This window comes from Cavia porcellus, unplaced genomic scaffold, assembly GCF_034190915.1.
Source record: "Cavia porcellus strain 051 isolate PalLab524CR breed Dunkin Hartley unplaced genomic scaffold, mCavPor4.1 scaffold_19, whole genome shotgun sequence".
Lineage (NCBI taxonomy): Eukaryota > Metazoa > Chordata > Mammalia > Rodentia > Caviidae > Cavia > Cavia porcellus.
Genome location: NW_026947502.1, coordinates 12,758,402 through 12,777,556, shown reverse-complemented (window position 1 = coordinate 12,777,556; position 19,155 = coordinate 12,758,402). Strand labels below are relative to the sequence as shown.

General features: G+C 49.6%; 1 protein-coding gene across 3 annotated transcripts; it reads right to left on the bottom strand.

Annotated features, from left to right (window-relative positions):
• Positions 1–95: 95 nt before the first annotated feature.
• On the bottom strand, positions 96–13,719 carry Nipal4 (NIPA like domain containing 4). Of its 3 annotated transcripts, none has more exons than XR_010041073.1 (7): positions 13,425–13,719; positions 10,272–10,511; positions 7,304–7,360; positions 6,073–6,163; positions 3,440–3,600; positions 2,152–2,990; positions 96–1,060 (listed from the first exon to the last, which is right to left on the bottom strand). XR_010041073.1 is itself a non-coding variant. In XM_013156049.3 (7 exons), the coding sequence occupies exons 1-7, from the start codon at positions 13,459–13,461 to the stop codon at positions 983–985; spliced, it is 1,272 nt and encodes a 423-aa protein (XP_013011503.2). In that variant the 5' UTR covers positions 13,462–13,718; the 3' UTR covers positions 96–982. The 3 variants fall into 3 exon arrangements, 2 of the variants coding, with proteins under 2 accessions (XP_013011503.2, XP_023422260.2); XM_013156049.3 differs by having other exon boundaries at positions 2,383–2,990; positions 13,425–13,718; XM_023566492.2 differs by having other exon boundaries at positions 96–2,990.
• Positions 13,720–19,155: the final 5,436 nt, after the last annotated feature.

Genomic DNA, 19,155 nt, shown 5'->3' with positions numbered 1-19,155 from the left:
GAAAGGGTCTGGGTTCAATCCCCCAACCCCACCCTGGTACTGCAAAATGAAACAAAACTGGTTCCCTAATGAGTTCAGACAAGAACTGTTTGGAATGGAGTTGTTCCTTCATTAAAAATCAACAGATTTTTTTTTAATGCCAACTGTGTACCAGGTTCAGAGGGTAAGCAGTAAATCAAGACAAGCTTGTGTGGAGTTTACATTCAGACGAGATAGCACAGATTACGAGAAAACACAGTAGTATCAGATGATGGAGAGGGGTCAGATACAGTCCTCTGGAGAGACACACTGGTGGCTGAGGCTGTGGGCTTGGAACCAGATATCAATTTCATCTCCTACTGGCTGTGTGACCTTGGCCAATTAACCTGAATCCCTTTCTGCACATGTAAATTAGAAGTAAAAAAGAATTGGGAATTCGAGGGGTGTCAAAGGGACAGTCCACATGGAACACCTACTATTGCTGGTGTCTGGCAAGGACTCTGGATTCAACTAGGGAAAAGTTGTCTTCAGTGCACCCTTAGAAAACAACTTGTCCCACTCAAAGTGACAGCACAGCTCTAGAAGATGCTGGAAGGCTTTTCTTGGTAGCCCTGCTTCCAGAGACTGGGGACTGATCTCCCAGCTCCAGAGCAACAAATTTAATTGTTCCATGTTCATGGAATCTTAAGGTGCTTGTGTCAAACAGTCTGAAGTTGGAGTCATTAACCCCGTAGCTCATGCTTTCAGGGCTCTCAGTTACGGCCATTCTTGAGATCAGTGGTGTTGCACTGATATTAGTTACAGAATGAAATGGTGTTCATTAAAAACTGAGGATCTGAAGCTGGAGATGCAGGGGGCCAGAGTGTGGGCCCACGAAGCCTTCTGGAGCTCTAAGACCTGCAGGTGCATTGAGAGCTTGGCCACACTTAGGCCACAAGATGTGAACACAGCTCGCAGGAAGGGACTCCCGCCAGAGTCTCTGCATCAGTGCAGGGCTGAGGGTCTATTCTTTCCTTGTTCTGATGAACTGGTTCCTGAGCTTCCCTTTCCAGTGTTCCTCGTTCCCTTCATGCGCTTGCAGCTAGAAAAGGGGAAGGGGTAACAATTATATCTCCCAAACTGTACTTCTTCTATGGATGCCCCTAGCCAAATGCAAGGGGACAAAGAGAGTTCCCAGAGCAGGTGGTGCTGGCTCAGGCATGGCACGCTGCTTCTGTGTGGGCAGCTCCTCGGTGAAACTAGGGCTCCATGGCAAATCTGATCAACAGCCACCAGACATGCCCCACCGAGCCTGCACCCCGCTTAATGCCTGAGATTCACAGCTATGGCACCGGCCAAGCCTCTAAGGCTATGGCCCAGAAATTACCCCAGAGCCTTTCATGCCTGGGTGCCTGGTTGGCCAGCAGAAGAAACCCAAAAGATAGCTCCTAATTTCCAGTCTGAAACCATCTTTGCAGAGCCCTAACTTCAAACCTCAGACTTTCCCCCACCTTCCCCTATCAGGTTGTGGGTGACTCTTAAATAGGAGGAGAGCGCATCCTGCCAGATTTCAGCTGCACAGCCAGAACACCGAAGACCAGCACAGCTGCTGCCCTCTCGCCAGCGGAAGGCAGAGAGAGACAGGTTTGGCCGGCAGAGCCTGACTGTGAGGTATTTGTTACAGGTGGAGTTGTTGCTGTTTTGTGTTCTAGGATTGTGGGCTGCCTGTCTCAGTGACTGGCTCCTTGGGATGTGCACCGAGAGGACAAGAGGGCAGTACAGTGGGGCAAAAGACACTAAGCTCCTGACTGCTGGGCTCAAATGCTTGGAGAAAGGACCGAGTGAAACGGTTCCCTGAGACATCAGGTGGCTTTCACAGTAAGGAAGTCAGCTAGGGTCTTGTTTTAGGCTCCAAGAGTAAATGGCAAAAGCAACAAGATATTTTGCATTGCATTGGTACCCATCAGCTCTAGACGGGGAGGCTAGGTAAGGTGCTCTGGATTTTTGGGAGTCAGCTCTGTTGCATCATTGGGCTAAGGAATGGAGATTCAGTCTCAGGAGGAGAACGGGTTTGAAGAATTTCCTGATGACCAGAATCTCAGGGCATTCTTGGGCTGTGCTACATTCAACAGGTCATACTCTATCCTCTTCCCAACACGAAAGTGGTGCAGAGGAAAGGGAGGCCCCGGATACCTGCTGGCTCCTCTGCAAAGCTGGTCACTGAGGCTATTTCCAGGAAGTGCTGTGACCCCCACTTACGGGGTAGGGATTCTTTTTCTCCTCAAAACAGTGATGAGGTATAAACACATTGGGCAACGGTGGTGCAGAAACAGCTGGGTGGTTCTACCACTGAGAGTTGAGGTTGCACCACCAGGCTGATCCTTTCACGTGTGTATTCCCTCTTTATGAATGGATTATAGATACCTTGGACTTCTTTTCTGGTGATGGCGTGTTGGCAAGTTCTATATTATCCACAAGGATGTTCTTGTCTTCCAGTCTGATGACGGTGGGCTCTGGGGCCAGAGCTGGGGTGGGGTTTTTGTGCATAGGAGGCAAGTTGGTCCTACTGATATCCAAGTCTTTGAAAGCATGAAGCATGAACACAGCCAACATGATGGTGACGAAGCCAGACAGGGTGCCCACAACATCCACAGCAGTCATGCTGTACCACTCCTTGAACAGGACGATGGAGTTGGTGACGACCATGGTAGTAAAGAACACATAGTAGATGGGGAACACCAGGGAAGTATTAAAAATGTCCAGCGCCCTGTTGAGGAAGTTGACCTGAGTGCTGAGGCTAAGCGCCAGGATGAGGGACAGGATGTAGGGCAGGGGATGCCGAACAACGGGCAGCCCCTGAAAGAAGTTCCTAATGGTGATGCCCAAACCCTTGACGGCAATCACAGAGAAGGACCCGATCACAGAGCAGATGATGATGTAAATGAGGATGTTCCTTTGTCCGTAACGGGGCGCGACGATGAAGATGAGGATGAGACAGGACACCAGCAAAAGCACAGCAAAGACAATGAACCCTGCGGGGAGGGAGGGACACAGGTCACTCCAGCTGCAAAGGACAGGCTCAGCTTCTAGAGCCCGACCCCCACAAAAAGGAAAAAGAGCGCTACATTTGGACAAACTGGGGTCCTGGTCCCAGCTTCACACCTTTTAAAGACTTGAGTAAGTTACTGAACATCTGAGACCTCATTTGCAAAAGAGGGTCAACTACAGGATTTATGTGGGGCTGTTGAGTGAGTCAGTAAGATGAAGAATTTAGAACAGCTCCTGGAAAACACGAGGGAAGGGAGGTTCTTCTGGGCTCAGGCTGCGAGGCCCACGAAGCAGCCCTTCTTAGTAGTAGCCCTCCGGCTTTCTTTCTTTAGCTTGCTTTGTCCTCCAGGGACAGCACCAGAGAGATCGGAACCCTGTCAGGCCTTCAGCAGGGACCCGAGGTCTCCTCCTCCCCCTGCTGCTTGAAGCCTACCTGTGTCCTTCATCTTGGAGGCCAGCTCTGTGACCGTAGTGACCTTCTCCTCTTTAGGGGCGTGTATCACCATCACGGTGCTGCCGGCCACACAGATGGCACAGCCCAGCTTCCCCAGCAGGTTCAAGCTCTCGCCCAGGAAATAGGAGGAGAGTGCGGCACTGCGTGGAGAGGGCAAGAAGGCCGTTAGGACAGCTCTGCCTGTCCCACGTCTCGGAGAGCCGTGGGGCTGGGTGGGCACTCGCACAGCACAGAAGCCCGGATTCACTGCTCTGACTGTGGAAACTCTGCTTCTCCCCTCCCCACTCCCAGTGTTTAAGTCGAAACTCATTTCTGGGCATCTTTCTGGGCATTTCTGGGCATCTTTGATACTGAAAGCAGCCCCAAACTGAAGGGTCAGGAGAACTCTTCAAACTGTTCTCATCTAACTCCTGCCCATTTTAGTCCTACTGGGAGATCTCTTTGATAACAGGGAGCTCACCCTTTGAGAAGTCAAATGAGCATATACCATAGGCTCACTCTAACATTTGCCAGAAGTTCACCAGTTGGCAATTTCTATTCCTTGTTTCCCTTCTCCTTGGCCATTCAAAACAAATCTACTGTTCCACTCGTATGTGTCAACGTAAACAATCTCAATGACAATTACACATGCCACACCTGGGCCACATATTCCCTGCTCTGTGCTGGGTCAAAAGCTTGGCATGTGTGATCCCACTAACATCACTCGGGTCTTGGTGAAGTAAAATACACTCTTCTTATTTTGTAGATAAGAAACCTGAGTCTCACACAGAAATGAAAGTGACAAGATTATATGACTAGGAAGTATGAGAGCCCAGATTTGGGCTCAAGTTTGATTTCAGGATAAAGCCAATGTGTTTTCCTTTAACCCTCACAGAAGACAACCTGTGTCTTCCTGGACTTCTCATTTTCCTGGCATGATACTTCTAGTACTTCGATGCTTTTCGGTGACATGGTTCCATTCTTCTCACCTCCTCTAGATGAACCAGCAAAGGTGAGAGAAGGGGAGGGGAAATCAGGCAGGCTGGGTATGATCTCTGGGGCGTCAAACATCCTGCTTTTTCTTTACAAAGGAGGCATTAGTTTAGGGTAAAATCTGTTAGCTGACCTAGGACTCACGGGGCCTCAAAAAACTCCTGTTTCCAGGCATCATGACAGGGACCCCAAAGTCTAAACTGTCTTGTCTATCTCCTGTCTTCCCTTCAAAACACTAAAAATGTTTAACCTGCAGTGTCCTATTCAAGAGAGTCTGGAGGCATGTTCACAGGCAGGGATCACACACTGGAGGATCCCAGGCCTCTCCCATCTACCTGGGACTGGGACTTGTGAACCTATCAGAAGTGTGATACTGACACAGCTACCCCAGCTGTGAAATCCTCTAGGTTGGTTGTGTAGTGTGAGTCATGGTTCTATTTGTTTTCCATGTAAATGCTGCAAAGTTGTCAAGATGGCAAAATAAAACTGAGGAAATTATAGGTATCTGGGTGTGACTGGCTGGAATTTACCAGATTAGCCTCAAAGCTAAATTGTCCCATAGAGAGGGCTTTAGGACCCAAAGAGGAGGTGGTTCTAAGCGGCAGGGCTGAGGACAATGTAAGCACCTGTATTTAGCTAATTCATTGATTTCAGTGCTAGGAATGGCACACAGGGCTTTGTGCATGCTAGGCAAGCCCTCTACCACTAGGCTACACCGTCAGTTATTTTAAAAACTATTAATCAGAGCCAGGCGTGATAGTGCATGCCTATATTCCCAGTCCTTGGGAGGCTGAGGCAGGAGGATTATAACCAGCCTAGGTTACAAAATGAGTTCAAGGCGAGCCTGAACTGCATAGCAAAACTCTGTCTCAAAAAGTAGACATAAAATCAAATCAAATGAAAACTATTAATCTTTAGTTGAGTGCTTACTTGAAAGCCCACATGGACAGTGATAACCACCCGGGCTCTGGTATCAGACTACGTAGGCGGGGCCACTTGGGACCTGCATACCGTAGTCAAGTTGCGTAACCCTCTCTTGGCCTCCAGTGAGGGTGCTGTGAGAGTCACTGAGCCAATCCACAAGGCATGTTTTAACATGTAGTGTCTACTAAGCCCTCCACTGGTGACAGCCATGGTTATCCTTGGATCCTGGTTCTGTGCTAAACACTCTCTGTGCGCTGGATCATTCAGTCCTTGGAACAGCAGCTGTAGTCAGGCATGAGCTCCTGACTACAGTTTCCCTTTTGTAGACAGGGAAACTGGGGGTTGCAGTGGTTAAGTGGCTTGCCCACTGCTAAGTGTTCAAGAGAGGAATAGGACTCCAATGTGGATCTGAGCCTCATGCTCTTAATTTGCCTGCTTCTCCTACAGAGACACCAAAATCTCACATGAGACATTCAGCCTGGTGGCAGCACAAGCCCTTTTAGTTACTTTAGGCTTGGCCTGCCCCTCTGTGGCCCAGTAGGCAGCAGGATGCTGGAGCCAGGATAGCGAACAATCCAAGGATTTAGTGCTCCAAACAGCGCCATGCCTCTTTCTAGGGGCATTGACTTGGTGCAGTTAACCTCATTTGGTAATTCCAGGTCTCAACAAACTGAAAAGCGGGAAGAGGCAGAGATGGCTAGAGAGGGGACGAGAACCTTATGAGGATACTCAGTGCTCCCAGCGGCGTGACGATCGTTGCAGGGGTGAATGCGTAGGCTCCGAAGTTGGCAACTTCTCCAGCAGCCACTAGAAAACAAAGGAAGCAAAGTGGCTACTCTGCCTCCCAGGCACCATCTGCATTCCAGAGGAGTCTAGAGGCTGCTTCATTCAGTGTTCAACCATCCCCAGAACCCCAGACCAATAGTCCCTCAAATACCAACCCTTCACTCTCTCCCGGACAGTCAGAAGGTCAGCCCCAGCCTATCCTGACCAAATCCTCCCATTTCAATGATGGTAAGGATAAGTCATGCAAGATGCTTGTGGGTAGAAGTCTTTTTGTTCTTCTCAGGGCTTGGTTCCTCGTCCAGACACAATTAAGTATGTCTTAAGAACTGCCAGTATTATGAGCCACACTTTTAAGGTAAGTTCTAGAAAAGGTTAATTATCAAATGATGAATGTTACATTCATTGATTCTTTGGGGGCCAACTGGTCCACGAACCTCTCTTTCCTTGGGGGGCTGTAAACAGTCTAAACCAACAGGTGGATTGGTAGAAAAGTCTGATATTCTCAAGGAGCATGAACCCTGCCTGTTGAGTCTCCAGTCTGCAGATGCCTGCAGGGGCCTTTTGCTTCTCTTTGCTGGAACATAACAGCAAAGTCACCCTCTGAAGGCAGACAATCACTGTGACAGCTCTATCGAGGTCAAGGGCCAAAGCCAGACTTAGAGGAGTTATCGGTAGAAAGTTTCCACCTAAAAGAACCAGGGGGCTGATGGCCAGAAAGAGTGAGTGGAAAGTGGGAGAAATATCAGTGAGCAAATCTAGGACAAGTTTAAGTGGCAGACATGCTGTCAAAGTGGGCCAATAGATTAGTTACCCATGGGCCCTAACTGCCTTCGGGTCCCAGTTTCTACCATGTAGAAGTCCAGAGAACCCTGCCAAGAGGCAATGCTATGATTGCCCTGTGTTTCCAAGAAAGTTAGGAAAATACTCCTGTGTCGCTATCAGCTCTGCACAAACCTCTTTGGGAGAGATGTTTCATGGATGAGGACTGGGAAAGCGATCTGAGATGAGAACAAGGTGTCAAGGTGTCAAGGAACAAGGTGTCCCTAGGAATCTGGACTTGGGTTCATAATTTCTATATTAGCAACAGAAATGCCTCATCCATTCCTCCCTTCATCTCGCTATCGACAGCCCACTCTTATTCATAGCAAAAGAACCACTTACTGGTGAGAAATCCAGCCCACCACATGGTGTCCTTCAGGTAGCCGTAGCCGCCTTCCACTGTGGGATGGAAGGGACAGAAAGTTAGAACCCGGCCACGCTTTCTCCAGCTCCTCTCCTCACTCCCTGATGCCCGGACCTCTAACTATTCCCTGGGGCTTGGTTCTCGGTCCTCTTCTGGGTAGGTGCCTCCACGGCCAATGTTTTGAGTATAGTCTCAGCGCTTTGAGTACATAATGCCCTTGTTTCCTATCTGGGGCTTGGACTTTTCTCCTGAGCCCAGAGGTGAATCCAGCTGCTTATTTGCCATTTCTTTAACTTCTCAGGCATCTGATCTCTGCCCTAAATGGGACTCTTGATTTTAAATGTTCCCCACCCACCTGCCAAAGGAAACCCTGGATGGCATCTCCATGTAGATAGTTGCTTAAACCGGAAACCAGGGAGCTGCTCTTGGCCCTTTCTCTCCCTTTTCTTCTACATCCGGTCCCTCCTGCTAGTGCTGACTCCAAAGGGCATCTCACACGTGTCCACACCACTGGACCCGCCCTGCTCAGGGCCCCATCCTCTGGCCCAGGTCGAGGCAATGGCCTCGTAAGTGGTTATTCTGGTCTACTCTTAGCCCTCTAATAATTCATTCCTTTCGTGGTAGCCAGTGACCTTTTAAAAATGTAGATCATATGTTGCCACTTCTCATTTGCAGCTGGCCAGTGGTTCCTGATTACTCTCAGGGCGAAGACCAGAATCCTTCACCAGTCCATGCACAGCCTTGGTCCTGCTCACCTCTCCAAACACCTCCTGCCACTCTTCTCCTTTCTTTTAGTTCTTCAGAAACAAGACTGTCATTTCTGCCCCCGGGCTCTTGTACATGCTTTTCCACATACCCAGAATATTTTTCCTACCAAGGTTTGCCCAAGCCACTCACTCGACAGGTCTGGTTTGAATCTGCTCCCCCTAAGATGCTCTGTTTGACTCATTTATTGTCTCCTTTAGAGATTCTCTTCCATAACCTCAGCCCTTCTCTTTCATAGCAGTTGTCATTTATAATTTCAGCTATCTGCGTGTTTTCTGGTGCCACAAAGTCAAGAATTGTGTCTGTTTTGTTGAGGGCCCAGAATACACCCAGTAGTCACTAATATTAGTGACGATGACGATGGGTGGGCTGGAGATAGTTCTTTGAAAATCAAAAAAGTAGCTGCTGCATTTTATAAATGTCATTTTTCCAGAGAGAAGGCATTTCATTTGAATCAGATTTCTGTCAAGCTCAGAATGACCCCTAAATGTAGAGGACTCAGACAATTGTATTCTTAGAGTTGAAATTAGACTGGAGGTATAAATATGTTCTTGGCAAGATGTCTTTATAAACAGTCAGTGGAAGATCGCCTGCTGTCCTTTGAGGATCTGCAGAGACTTTCCTGGCTCCTTTGATAGGGCTCAGGCCCTTCAAGCGTTTGTTTGGAAATGAAGCCCAGAGCGTCTCCGGGCTGTCAGGGCCCCGTATGCATGGGCTCTGCCAGCCTCTCCTACTTACATGAGCAACATTCTACCACTGCCAGTGCTTGCCCTGTGCCAGGCATCTCTCTAGACATGTTCAGGTCTAGAATCCAAAATGCTCCACAACCTCAAAATCTGAGTGCTGCCCTGACACCACATGTGGAAAATTCCACTCCTGGAAATGTCATTTCATGACCAAGATCATTAAACATGATAGTAAAGTATCTCCAGGCTATACACATAAGTGTAGAGAAAGCAGAATGAATTTCTTGTTTTGACTCAGGCCCTATCCCATAAAATCTCTGTCTCTGTCTAGCTATCTAGCCACCTATAGATCTAATTCCAAAATCTGAAAAAAGTCCAAAATCTTAAGTGCTTCTTGTCCTGAGCATTTTAGACACTCAACCTGTACATGTCTTCTGTAAGTGTAAGGCTCATATAATTCTTATGCCCATTTTATAGATAAGCAAATTGAGGCATCGGAAAAAAATTTTCTTGCCAGGATTCTACCACCAGGAATTGAGATGCCAGAGCTGAAGCCTTCATGCTGTTTCTATGCTGTGATTTCCCACAGAAACATTCAATGAACATGTCCAATCTTGCATGCATCCTCTTCCCAAAACCTGTTCCTCTCTGCATTCTTCATCTCAGAAAGCAGCATCATTATGTCCCGGTTGCTCAAGTCAGAAGTCTGAGTCATCCTTGACTCCTTTAACCCTTCCCTTGCAGCCCGTCCCCATCAGAACCAGTCAGTTCTACCTCTCAAAACCGTCTCGGGAATCACCACTTTCCTCAGTGCCATTTCCTATCCTCTGGGTCACATACTCCGTTCCCCACTCTTCGGTACTGTGCCCTCCTCCATTCTTTGTCCAGGAGCCAGGGATCTTTCAAATCCCAAGTCAGACCATGTCATTTCCCTGCCTAAAGTCACTGGCTTGCTTGACTCCTGCACGGAAACTCACAGCTCCGCTGATAAGGCCATTCAGGGGCTGGCCAGCCTGCAGCTCCTCTCCTGCCCCTCTGTATTCCAGACAAGCCGACCAGCTTCCAGTTTCTAAAAATCACTCCCATGCTCTTCCCCATGAGCCTCTGCACACCCTGCTCCTTCTACCTAAAGCTGCCCTGGACCTTGCTGTCAGATCACTGAATTAGATCCCCGCCCGACTAGGAGGGCAAAACTCCCCCAGACAGATCTGTTACTCACACCTGGGGGAGCATGATGTTCAACAGGAAGCCTTTTCCCTGTCTGTACCCCAATGTATGTACCACAAAGTTCTCAGGAAATCTGGATTAGAGAGAGGGTCTCCCCCTGGCAGGTGGGATTCTCAGCAGGGTGACAGTCAGCCTGTACATGTCTTCTGTAAGTTCCTCTTGTGCCCACCTGAGGAACACACTAGACTGCAGCCTGAGCCCCTCTGAGGGGGGTTGGTTCATGCTCTGCTGACCTGTACACTGTCCTCCCGTCCCCCAAGGAGCCTACCGGCCCGAGTGGCCCCACTGGCCACGAGTCTAATGAGGCCCTTCTTCTTGAGGATGACGCTGCTGCCGATGAGGAAGCAGGACAGGAAGGCCAGGCCCAGGCCGATGTAGAAACCGTAGTTCTTCCGGATTCTTTCCTTCCAGCTGTCCAAGGTGGCATTTTGGGGTACCTCAGGGCTAAGGCCACTGACAATCTGACACAGGACTTCTTGGGAAGAGCAGTAGAGGCTGATGAGGGAACCTGTATGGGAAACCACATGAGAGTCACACTGGGGTCTGGGCATTGGTTCCTCCATGCTCCCATGACTGCAGGGCTCCACACACACACACACACACACACACACTGGGCCCCAACTCAAACATAACGTTAACATTCACTCTGGGATTGCTCTGGCTAAGGACATTGTTTGCATAAACATTCCATTTTATAAGCACTTATCAAATAAGTGATGGTTCTAATCCCCAATTCATAGCTGTGGGAATGGAGGCCATGAGAGGTCAGGTATCTACTCAAAGGGAGCACAGATTACTCTAGGGCTCCAACATATAGCTCTGATGCTGTACACACCAGGCAGTGTCCCCAAGCTGTCCAGAATGATTAAGCCCATCCCCCTGTCTTCTACAGGAATTCCTTCTCAGCCTAGGGAAATATGGGCCTGTGGTAGCTCATGGTCCCACCGGGGGCCTCTTCACTTTCATCTCCCCCAGCCCTAGCTGCAAGGGAAGCTGGTCAGAGGCAGCTTAGAAGGTAAAGTCAGGTAGGAATCCACAAGCCCCATGAAAGCCTCAAAATGAAGAGTGAGCCTCTTGGTTGTGAGAACTGACTATGTGCAGGTCTTTCTTCTGAGCCTTTTGGAGCTTATGGTCAGGGACTGGAAACTCGTTTGGGTTACAAAAAAGGCTGGTTACCCACTGCCCATAGAGACTTTGTCTGTAGTTTGCATTCTAAGTCCTGATCTGCCCTCATGGCCCAGAACAAACCCAGTCTTGCCTCCCTTTCTGGCATAAACACCAGGAACAGTAAGGATGAGCCCAGGCACCATAGGCAGACTCTCAGCAAAAAACTGAGCACAAGTAATAACCAACCATCCTGCAGTGCTGCCACATACATGGTTCTAGACTTTGCCATGAGGATTCCTAAGAACCACTCTAGAAAACAGGCTCGATGATCCTTTCCATATCTTTAGTGGAGGAAACTGAATTCAGCAACCTTCCTAAAGCTAGATGGTCAGGAGGTGGGGAAGCCAGAATTAGACCTTGAGCCTCTAGATGCCAAAGCTCATACCCATAACCAAAGCAGGCAGCTAGGAAGGAGGAGGCATCATTTGGTCTCTTAAGAGCATTTTAGAGTATGAGTCTGTTACCAACATTTAAAAACTGTGAACATTTTCATGAAAAAATTCACACGTGAGGCCACACCTACAAAGCAAAGGTCTGCCTGCTTCCCAGGTCAGCCAGCCCGTGAGGCTGCCGCTGGGAAGTGGCTGCTCCTTAGACAGCACATGTTTCTGCAATTCCTCTTCATTTGTGTCACGGGTTTGTCCTTGGTAGGTATGTAAATCTGTGACTGCAGGAGGCAGAAGGCACTTTAAAGCTGTGTATCGCAGAGGCCCAGGCTCCAATGCCAAGGATGTAAGCCTGGACCAGCACCTCTCAGCCCCCAGGCCTAGAAGGGCCTTGAGGTCCAGGATCAGGCAGCTCTGGGTTTGGCACGTGTGTAGCACAGAGCAATGTCTTGGTAGAACAGAATAAGTGCAAAGCTGGCCTTTCTTCCATAGCATACAACCACAGAAAAACAGCTGGAAGAGCCCTTAAAAAAATACAGCATCAGTGGAGTCCAACCCTCCTGTTTTCAGCTGGAGAAACTGAGGTCCTTAGAAGAGGAAGGACTTGCTCGAGTCCCACAAACACTTAGTGGTGGACACTGACCTAGAAACCAACAGGAACATCCATGTAAGGCCCATCTTTCCAACACCTGTGTCACAATCCACGGAAGCTGAAACAAGAGGCCATCATCGGCCCCCCTAATCAGACTGGTTCTGCATTGCTCACTCCTGTTCATCCAGCCCAGGCTCCCTGGCCTAAGAGCTGAATATGAGGAGTCCCCAGAGCCCAGGAAACGAACCCAGAGCCTGGCGAAAGCCGGGCCAGGCAAGGCCAACCTTGTCCCTGAAGGTGTCTGGCTCATAGGTGGAGCCAAAGGCCTCACTGTCAAACATGACTGTCACCGGGAGGCCTGGACAGCCTGGAACCCAGAGCGCTCCACTGAGCCAAGCTCTGTCATCACAGTGGGAGGAAAGGAGGCTGCTGCCTGCTGCGGAGGGCGCCTCTGAGATATGGGTGTCCCGGCAGAAGACTCCTGTCTTCTTCCCACAGTGTGCTCAGGGATGAGTGGCAGGTTGAAGACTGCTCAGGAAACCCAATGTTACAGAGCACCCGAGCAGCCAGCTCTGGTGCATCACGGAGAAGGGGCTGTGAGAGACAGGGCGATAGCCCACAGGCTGTCTTTCCAAGGCAGATGGGAAGGAGAGACACCAAGAATGAGCTGAGCGCGATAGTACAGGTAGTCCTGGACCCAGAAGCCCTGTCTTATAGTCCCTGTTCCCGCAGAACTGCCTACCTCTCGGGGCCTCAGTTTCCTTATCCGTAGAATGGAGTCAGTACAATCATACCTTTATCCACTTTTTAGAGCAGCTTCCAGACTTACAAGAGACACTGCAGGGTGAGAATTAGTCCGCTCTGTGCTCTGAGGTAGGAACTCATCAAGCAGCCGGTGTTTCCCTAACCCGCCTGAGGCTCTCTCGCCTTGTCAAATGTGTGTGGGTTTGGGCGTGGGGAATCTCTGTGCCCCTCTCCCCTCTGTCTTGGGTGACAGACACGGCCACATCTAGGCAGGTACTAAAGTCAGCAATATGCACAGTAACCCGGAGCCCTACACTTCCCGGGCCGCCCCTTCTGGTCAGTGATGCCAACTTCCCCCCCCCAAGTTCCCTTCCCTCCCTGTCTGCACTCAGCTGCTGAGCCAGGGCTGAGCTCCAGGACGGGTCTGAGGACTGAGCCATCCCCTCCACTCCCGGCCCGCCCGCAGGATGAGAAGGAAGGCAGGGACGAAGGCGCGAAGCTGGAGCCCCCGGTCCCAGCCACACGCACGCACCGTTCTCGCAGCTGGCGTTGCCGGCGCGCAGCTCCATGGGCCCCGGGCGCTGCACAATCGCGGCCGCGCGCCCGGGCTCCGGCTCCCGGCGGCGCCCCCGACTTGTCCCAGCGTGGCACGGGCGCCGGGTCCGACCAGGGGTGGGAAGGATGACGCGCAGGAGGACCGAGTCCCGGGGGAGGAGTCAGTCGGCGACTGGGGCACCTCTGGGCGCCGGGGATCCAGCGCTCTGGTCCAAAGAGGGGCGCATGCCCTCTTGGGGTGCGGACGCCTCTGCGCCCCCAGCCGCAGAGTCACCGCCCGTGCCAGGGGCGAGGCGAGGGGGCGGTGCCCGGCCTGCCCTCCCGGATGCCCGGGCCGGTCCATTGCCTCTGGATGAATGGGCTCCTCCTGGACAGCGAGAAAGGAGCAGCCTGCCCGCCCAGGTGGCAGTGGCAACGTGAGGGCTGGAGGGGCGCGAAGGAGTCGCAGAACCTGATTCCTTCCCGCCCTCCTCCTGCTCTTCTTCCTCTGCCTGATTCATTGACTCAAGCAGAAGTCTAATCTGTGCTGGGCACTAAGAAGGTAACAGCAGCGTAGTAAGTGCTCGGTCTACATTCGTGCAGGGTGAATGGGTGACAGGAGGTGAGTAAATTGAAAGAAAAGAAGAAACGCAGCGATTAGAGACCAAAAGGAGCCAGACTACTGGGTCGCTGGCACACACCTGTACTCCTAAGGAAAACAGACGGGAGGATTGCTGCGAAGTTCAAGGCCAGCCTGGGCTAGATGACCTGCTTCCCCGAAAAGAAGACCTAGAAGGAAAATAATCAGCCTTGAACACTAGAGATCAAACAGGCCAGCCCCAATCAGCGCAGGCCTGCCTCACCTGCCTCGCATAGTAGACACCCCGAAAGAAAACAGTGAAGGCAGGAAAGGCAAGCATAGGCCTCGGGCTGGTGCGTTTGATCTCTGGTGTTCAAGGCTGGTTATTTTCTCAGTAACTTTTATTTTCAGGGAAGCACGGTGAATTCAAGGCCACCTTAACCAACATAACAAGATCTGTCTAAAAAAAAAAAAATGCCCAACTTCTTTTTCCCCCCAAGAGCTTTGTACATTAATGGGAGAAACAAAATAAAATCAACTATTCATGTATCAACTTTTTTATTTTTCAAATTACAATTTGAAATGTGTTTCTCAATGTATAAATTAGTTCTATACAAATTGTGTGTACATTAACACATACTTGTGATGAAGTGTATTTGCTCCTTTAGATAACAAGACAAACAAGTTAGAAGAACACAGATGGAGCCCTCAGAAGTTGCATGTAGCCCTTGCCAGAGAGAGTTGTAAGTGCTAAAAAAAACTCCGGTCCATGTAATCTTCATGACTCCATGAGATACAAACGTTTATTATTCACAGAAAGGAAACTGAGGCAGGGGATGATCAAGTCACTAGTCTTGGCCTCCAACTGGGCAGTGGAAATGCTGGGATTAACTCACGCCGTCAGCAGCCACACTAAGCCACCCGGTGTTTTAGACTGAAGTAAATGCTTGCTCCTGGGCCTCAAGGATGTGTGGGGACTAAGAAAGCAGGCGTTGGTTGGGCAGTGTTGATCACCGATGTCCTGGAGGAGGTAGCTTTTAGAAGGGGTCATCTATGGGGTCTCCTCTATAGGCACTGTGTAACTCAAGCCTCTTATGAGGACTGCATTTGCCATCCCTGCATGAGAGCGTGAGCTGGGTACAGAGCTGCCCAGGTTCCCGACCCTGTGCCCCAAGTCACTGCCCTCCACCACCTGCTGGTGGTCTCCCAACTGGGCCACAAAAGCTGGCTTCTCCCAGAACATGACTTATTCTCCTTTTCTGGATCACTGTAGAGAAATCTGTATTTTCCTAGTTTCCTTATCTGTCAGATAACACAGTGCCTTCCGTCCCTTTCTGTGTGTGAGAATTGGCATGGCGTGGGTGCCAGGGATAGGGCAGAGCTCAGAGGAGAAAGTTGTGGACATCTCAAACAGAATGTGTCTAAACCAGGGGTCTTCATCCTCAGGCCTGCCATTCATTTTTGGAAGCAGATACCTTCAAGACCATTCTGAATTTGGGCGGAAGGCAGCAAGAAACTGGATTGGCCCTACTAGGAATTGATCCACAGTTACACAAAAATACATACGTCTGTGCTACCTGAAAGGGGCAGTGTGACAAGAGCATTGACCTTGCTCTGACCTAAGCATCTCAGCAGCACAGATCTTCCTTGTGTTATAAAACATTGCCTGCTCTGATACCGGCTATGGTGCAGACCTCAAACCAGCACTGCATTCGATCGAACTTGATCGCTTTTATTCCAAGAACACAGGACAAGAGGCTTAGAGTGTTTCCCTGGGACTCGATTTGGGTTTTTTCTCAGATTTGTGGAGGTATTATTGACAAAGGCAGAGGCGACGGGAAGGATGTGCTATGTTGAAAACACACAGAATCTAGTGGCTGCGCTTAGTGTCTGGGCTTTTGTAAATCACAAGACAGCAAGATGCTTTGGGTTGGGCTTCCCAGAGCTGCGTCCAGTTCCTGAAAGACAGGTGCACACAAGTGTCCTCTAATACATTTATTTTTATTTGTGTCTGTGATTTGAGGGGCTGCTGTGCTTCCGGGTCCTGGCCAGCAGTCATCTTGCAGTACTGAGCTTTGCGACAGGGCTGTCCAGACTCAGGTGAATGAGGGGTCAAGGCGGTGGTAGGAGGTGGCTAGGGCTGGATCTTCTCTGGGCTCCCAGCTCCTCATCAGCTCCAGGAGGGGGCTGGGCCCTCCCCCGCTTCCATGGGGCCTCTCACCAGGCCACATATAAAGGGCCCTATTGAACCCCAGTCTCCTCGGCTGCTGTCCTGACAAAGCCCTTTTCTCCTCCAGCCACAATGGCCCTGTCAGGCAGGTAGCAGGGCTTACAGCATTGTCTCCCCAGAAAAGAACAACAGGGTTCACTGTCTGTCCCAGGCTGAGTCTCCCTGGGGAGGGCTGGTGGCTTTGGAAGGGTCTGCCCAGCCAGGGACAGATGGGCCCTATCCTTAGCCCATAAGGGGCTGATGAACCAACCAACTGGATTTTTTGAGCAGTTATTTGGGGATGGGCAGGACAACAAATTTACCTAAGTCCAAGTTTTTAAAAAAGTGATTTTTCAGGGGCTGGGGATTTATCTCGGCGGCATAAGGGCCTGCCTTGCAAGCAGGCAGTCGTGAGTTCGATCCCTGGTACCGATAAAAACGAAAACGACAGAAAAAAAAAGTGATTTTTTCTAAGTTCATGTCCAAATATCTTATGTTAAGAAGAGCAGGGACCAAAAGATTAGCCACATGTCATGAGGAACCCTTGATATGTAGAGTACAAACAGGGTCTGTCAGTGTTTTGTACCAGAGAAGCGTGTGATGCGAGGGTATGTGTGTCTGGGCACTGCAGGATGCTCAGCAGCTTCCTTGGCCTCTGCCCTGAAATTGCCAGGAGCACACATACATTTCCTCCTGATACACTGTGGTTTTGATAGCTCAACACATCCCTAGGTAATTGCCAGAATCAACCTGGATTGAGGCCCACCCAGATTTCAAAGACTTTTTAAAAAGCGACTACTGTATATTTAAAATGATAAATGTAACCACATTATGCTTTCGTTGGGTAATGCAGTCATAGAGTAGAAGCTGAAGGTTAGAGAGAGAATGTGACCAAGTGGAAAGTCACAGCCGGCAGTCAGGGCTCCAACTGGCTCCCCAGTCCAGCTGTTACTCCGGCTTCCCAGGGGGAAGGACACCCAGAAACTAGTGTGTTGGGTGTTTCCATGTGGTGTGGTCATGGAACACAGGAAGAGGCGGAGTAGACACATGAGCAATGGTAACACTATTTATAGAGGGCTTGCTATATGTCACACGCATGATTGGTTAACTTTTCCAACAACCCTAGGGAGCAGGGACTGTTATTATCTCCATTCTCCAGATGTAGAGTCAGAGGACCAGTGCGGACACCCCACCTGGAAGGTGGGAAGCCAAGACTCTTCAGCATTACACACACAGTGTTACACACACACTGAAGGTCTAGTCCTTCACAGCTCTGCAGGGTGGAGAAGGACAGAGGAGGAGATGAGGAATCATGAGAATCTTGACCATCAGTATGCACAGGCTGGCCTACACTGTTCCAGCAGTGTTCCTGCAACAGCCACTGTCCTCACAGCTCTATGCCCATCAGAAGTATGCTTAGGATGGACGCAGTTCACAATTTCTCTTATCTCTCACAAGAGCACAGCATCCAGCAATGGGGTCTGAACTCTGGCCTCAACAATGATTATTGAAATAGCACTCCGTAACTGGGCTCTCCCTCAATGGGCTAAGTACCAGGCACACGATGCTCGTGTGGGCCTTACAAACTGGGTACCATCCGAAGAGCCATTTTATAGGACAAACTGAAACTCGGGGAAGCAAGTGACTTCCCAGGGTTCAAACATAGTGATAGAGACAAATCCATAAACGGGGCTTGTGTGTCCCTAGAGTAGTATTCTCACCTGAGGGGCCTTCTTTTCTATATAACCTTCTGATCCTCCTTGATACAGGGTAGCTGTGGAGACGGGGATCCTGCAAGAAACCACAGTGAGTTCCGTACAGTCTTCTCATTCAGAGTGCTGGACAGGCTCATCTAATTCTAGCCTCTTAGTTTGCAAATGGGGAAACTGAGGCACTACCAATGCTGGATCGTGCCTTACATTGCTTGACTAATTTGTGACGGACTCAGCACTTTATGAAAAGTCACTTGAAATTCAATCTGGCTGCTCTAGCTCCTATGCTTTCTTTCTGGGCAGAAAGAGCTGACTAAAGGCAAATTATAAGAGTTAATTTTTTTAAAAATGAGTTAATTTTTTGGTCATTTTAAAATTTTTCCTTTGATATTTGCCTAGCAAGTTCCTCACCATTGAGCTGCATCTGCAGTCTTTTTTATTCCTTATTTTGAGACAAAGTCTTGCTGACTTGCCTGGGCTGATCTTGCATGTGACCCTCTTGCCTCAGTGTCCCAAATACATGGGATTCTAGGCCCGTACCACTGCCCCTAGCTTTTACCCACCTTTGAAGGATGAGCCGGTAAAAGCATTATCTTACTGAATTCTTACAAGACTATGAGTTAAAAAGAAAAGACTACAAGCTGAGTACTGCTACCACTCCCATTTTAGAGATAAGAACAGCAAAGCTCAGAGAGCGTGAGTAACTTGTCTCCAGCTAAACAATGGAGCTGTGTTGAACCTCACAGACTGACTCTAGAGCCGGTTTCTCAGTCGCTCTTTGCAGACTGAACACGTCACATGTGTGGCAACAATGGCCCGTGGGAGAAGAGTTAAAGGCAAGGCAGAGCTCGTGCAGAGGCACGCACAGGGAAGCACAGCATTGCTTGACCTCGGCGTGGGTGTGCAGAGAACCTGATGACTTAATTTTCATCTAAGAACTCCAGGTCTTATCGAAAAACAGCTATTGTTAAAAACTGATACTGATACAAGCTATTCCTGGTGGCACGACCTTTGTGTTGCCAGGGTTTTATGTCTGTTTCTTCACAGCTTCACAGCAACCTGGCTTTAGGATCATCTCATGGTACCTGAGCTGCCTGGTAACTTTATAGTAGATAAAATTATCCTAATTTTACAGCTAATGTCAGTAAAACTCTGAGGTCAGTGACTTAGTCAAGATCACATACGTAAGAGAAGCTCAGGTCCTGGGATTTGGGCAGGTTCTCAAAGT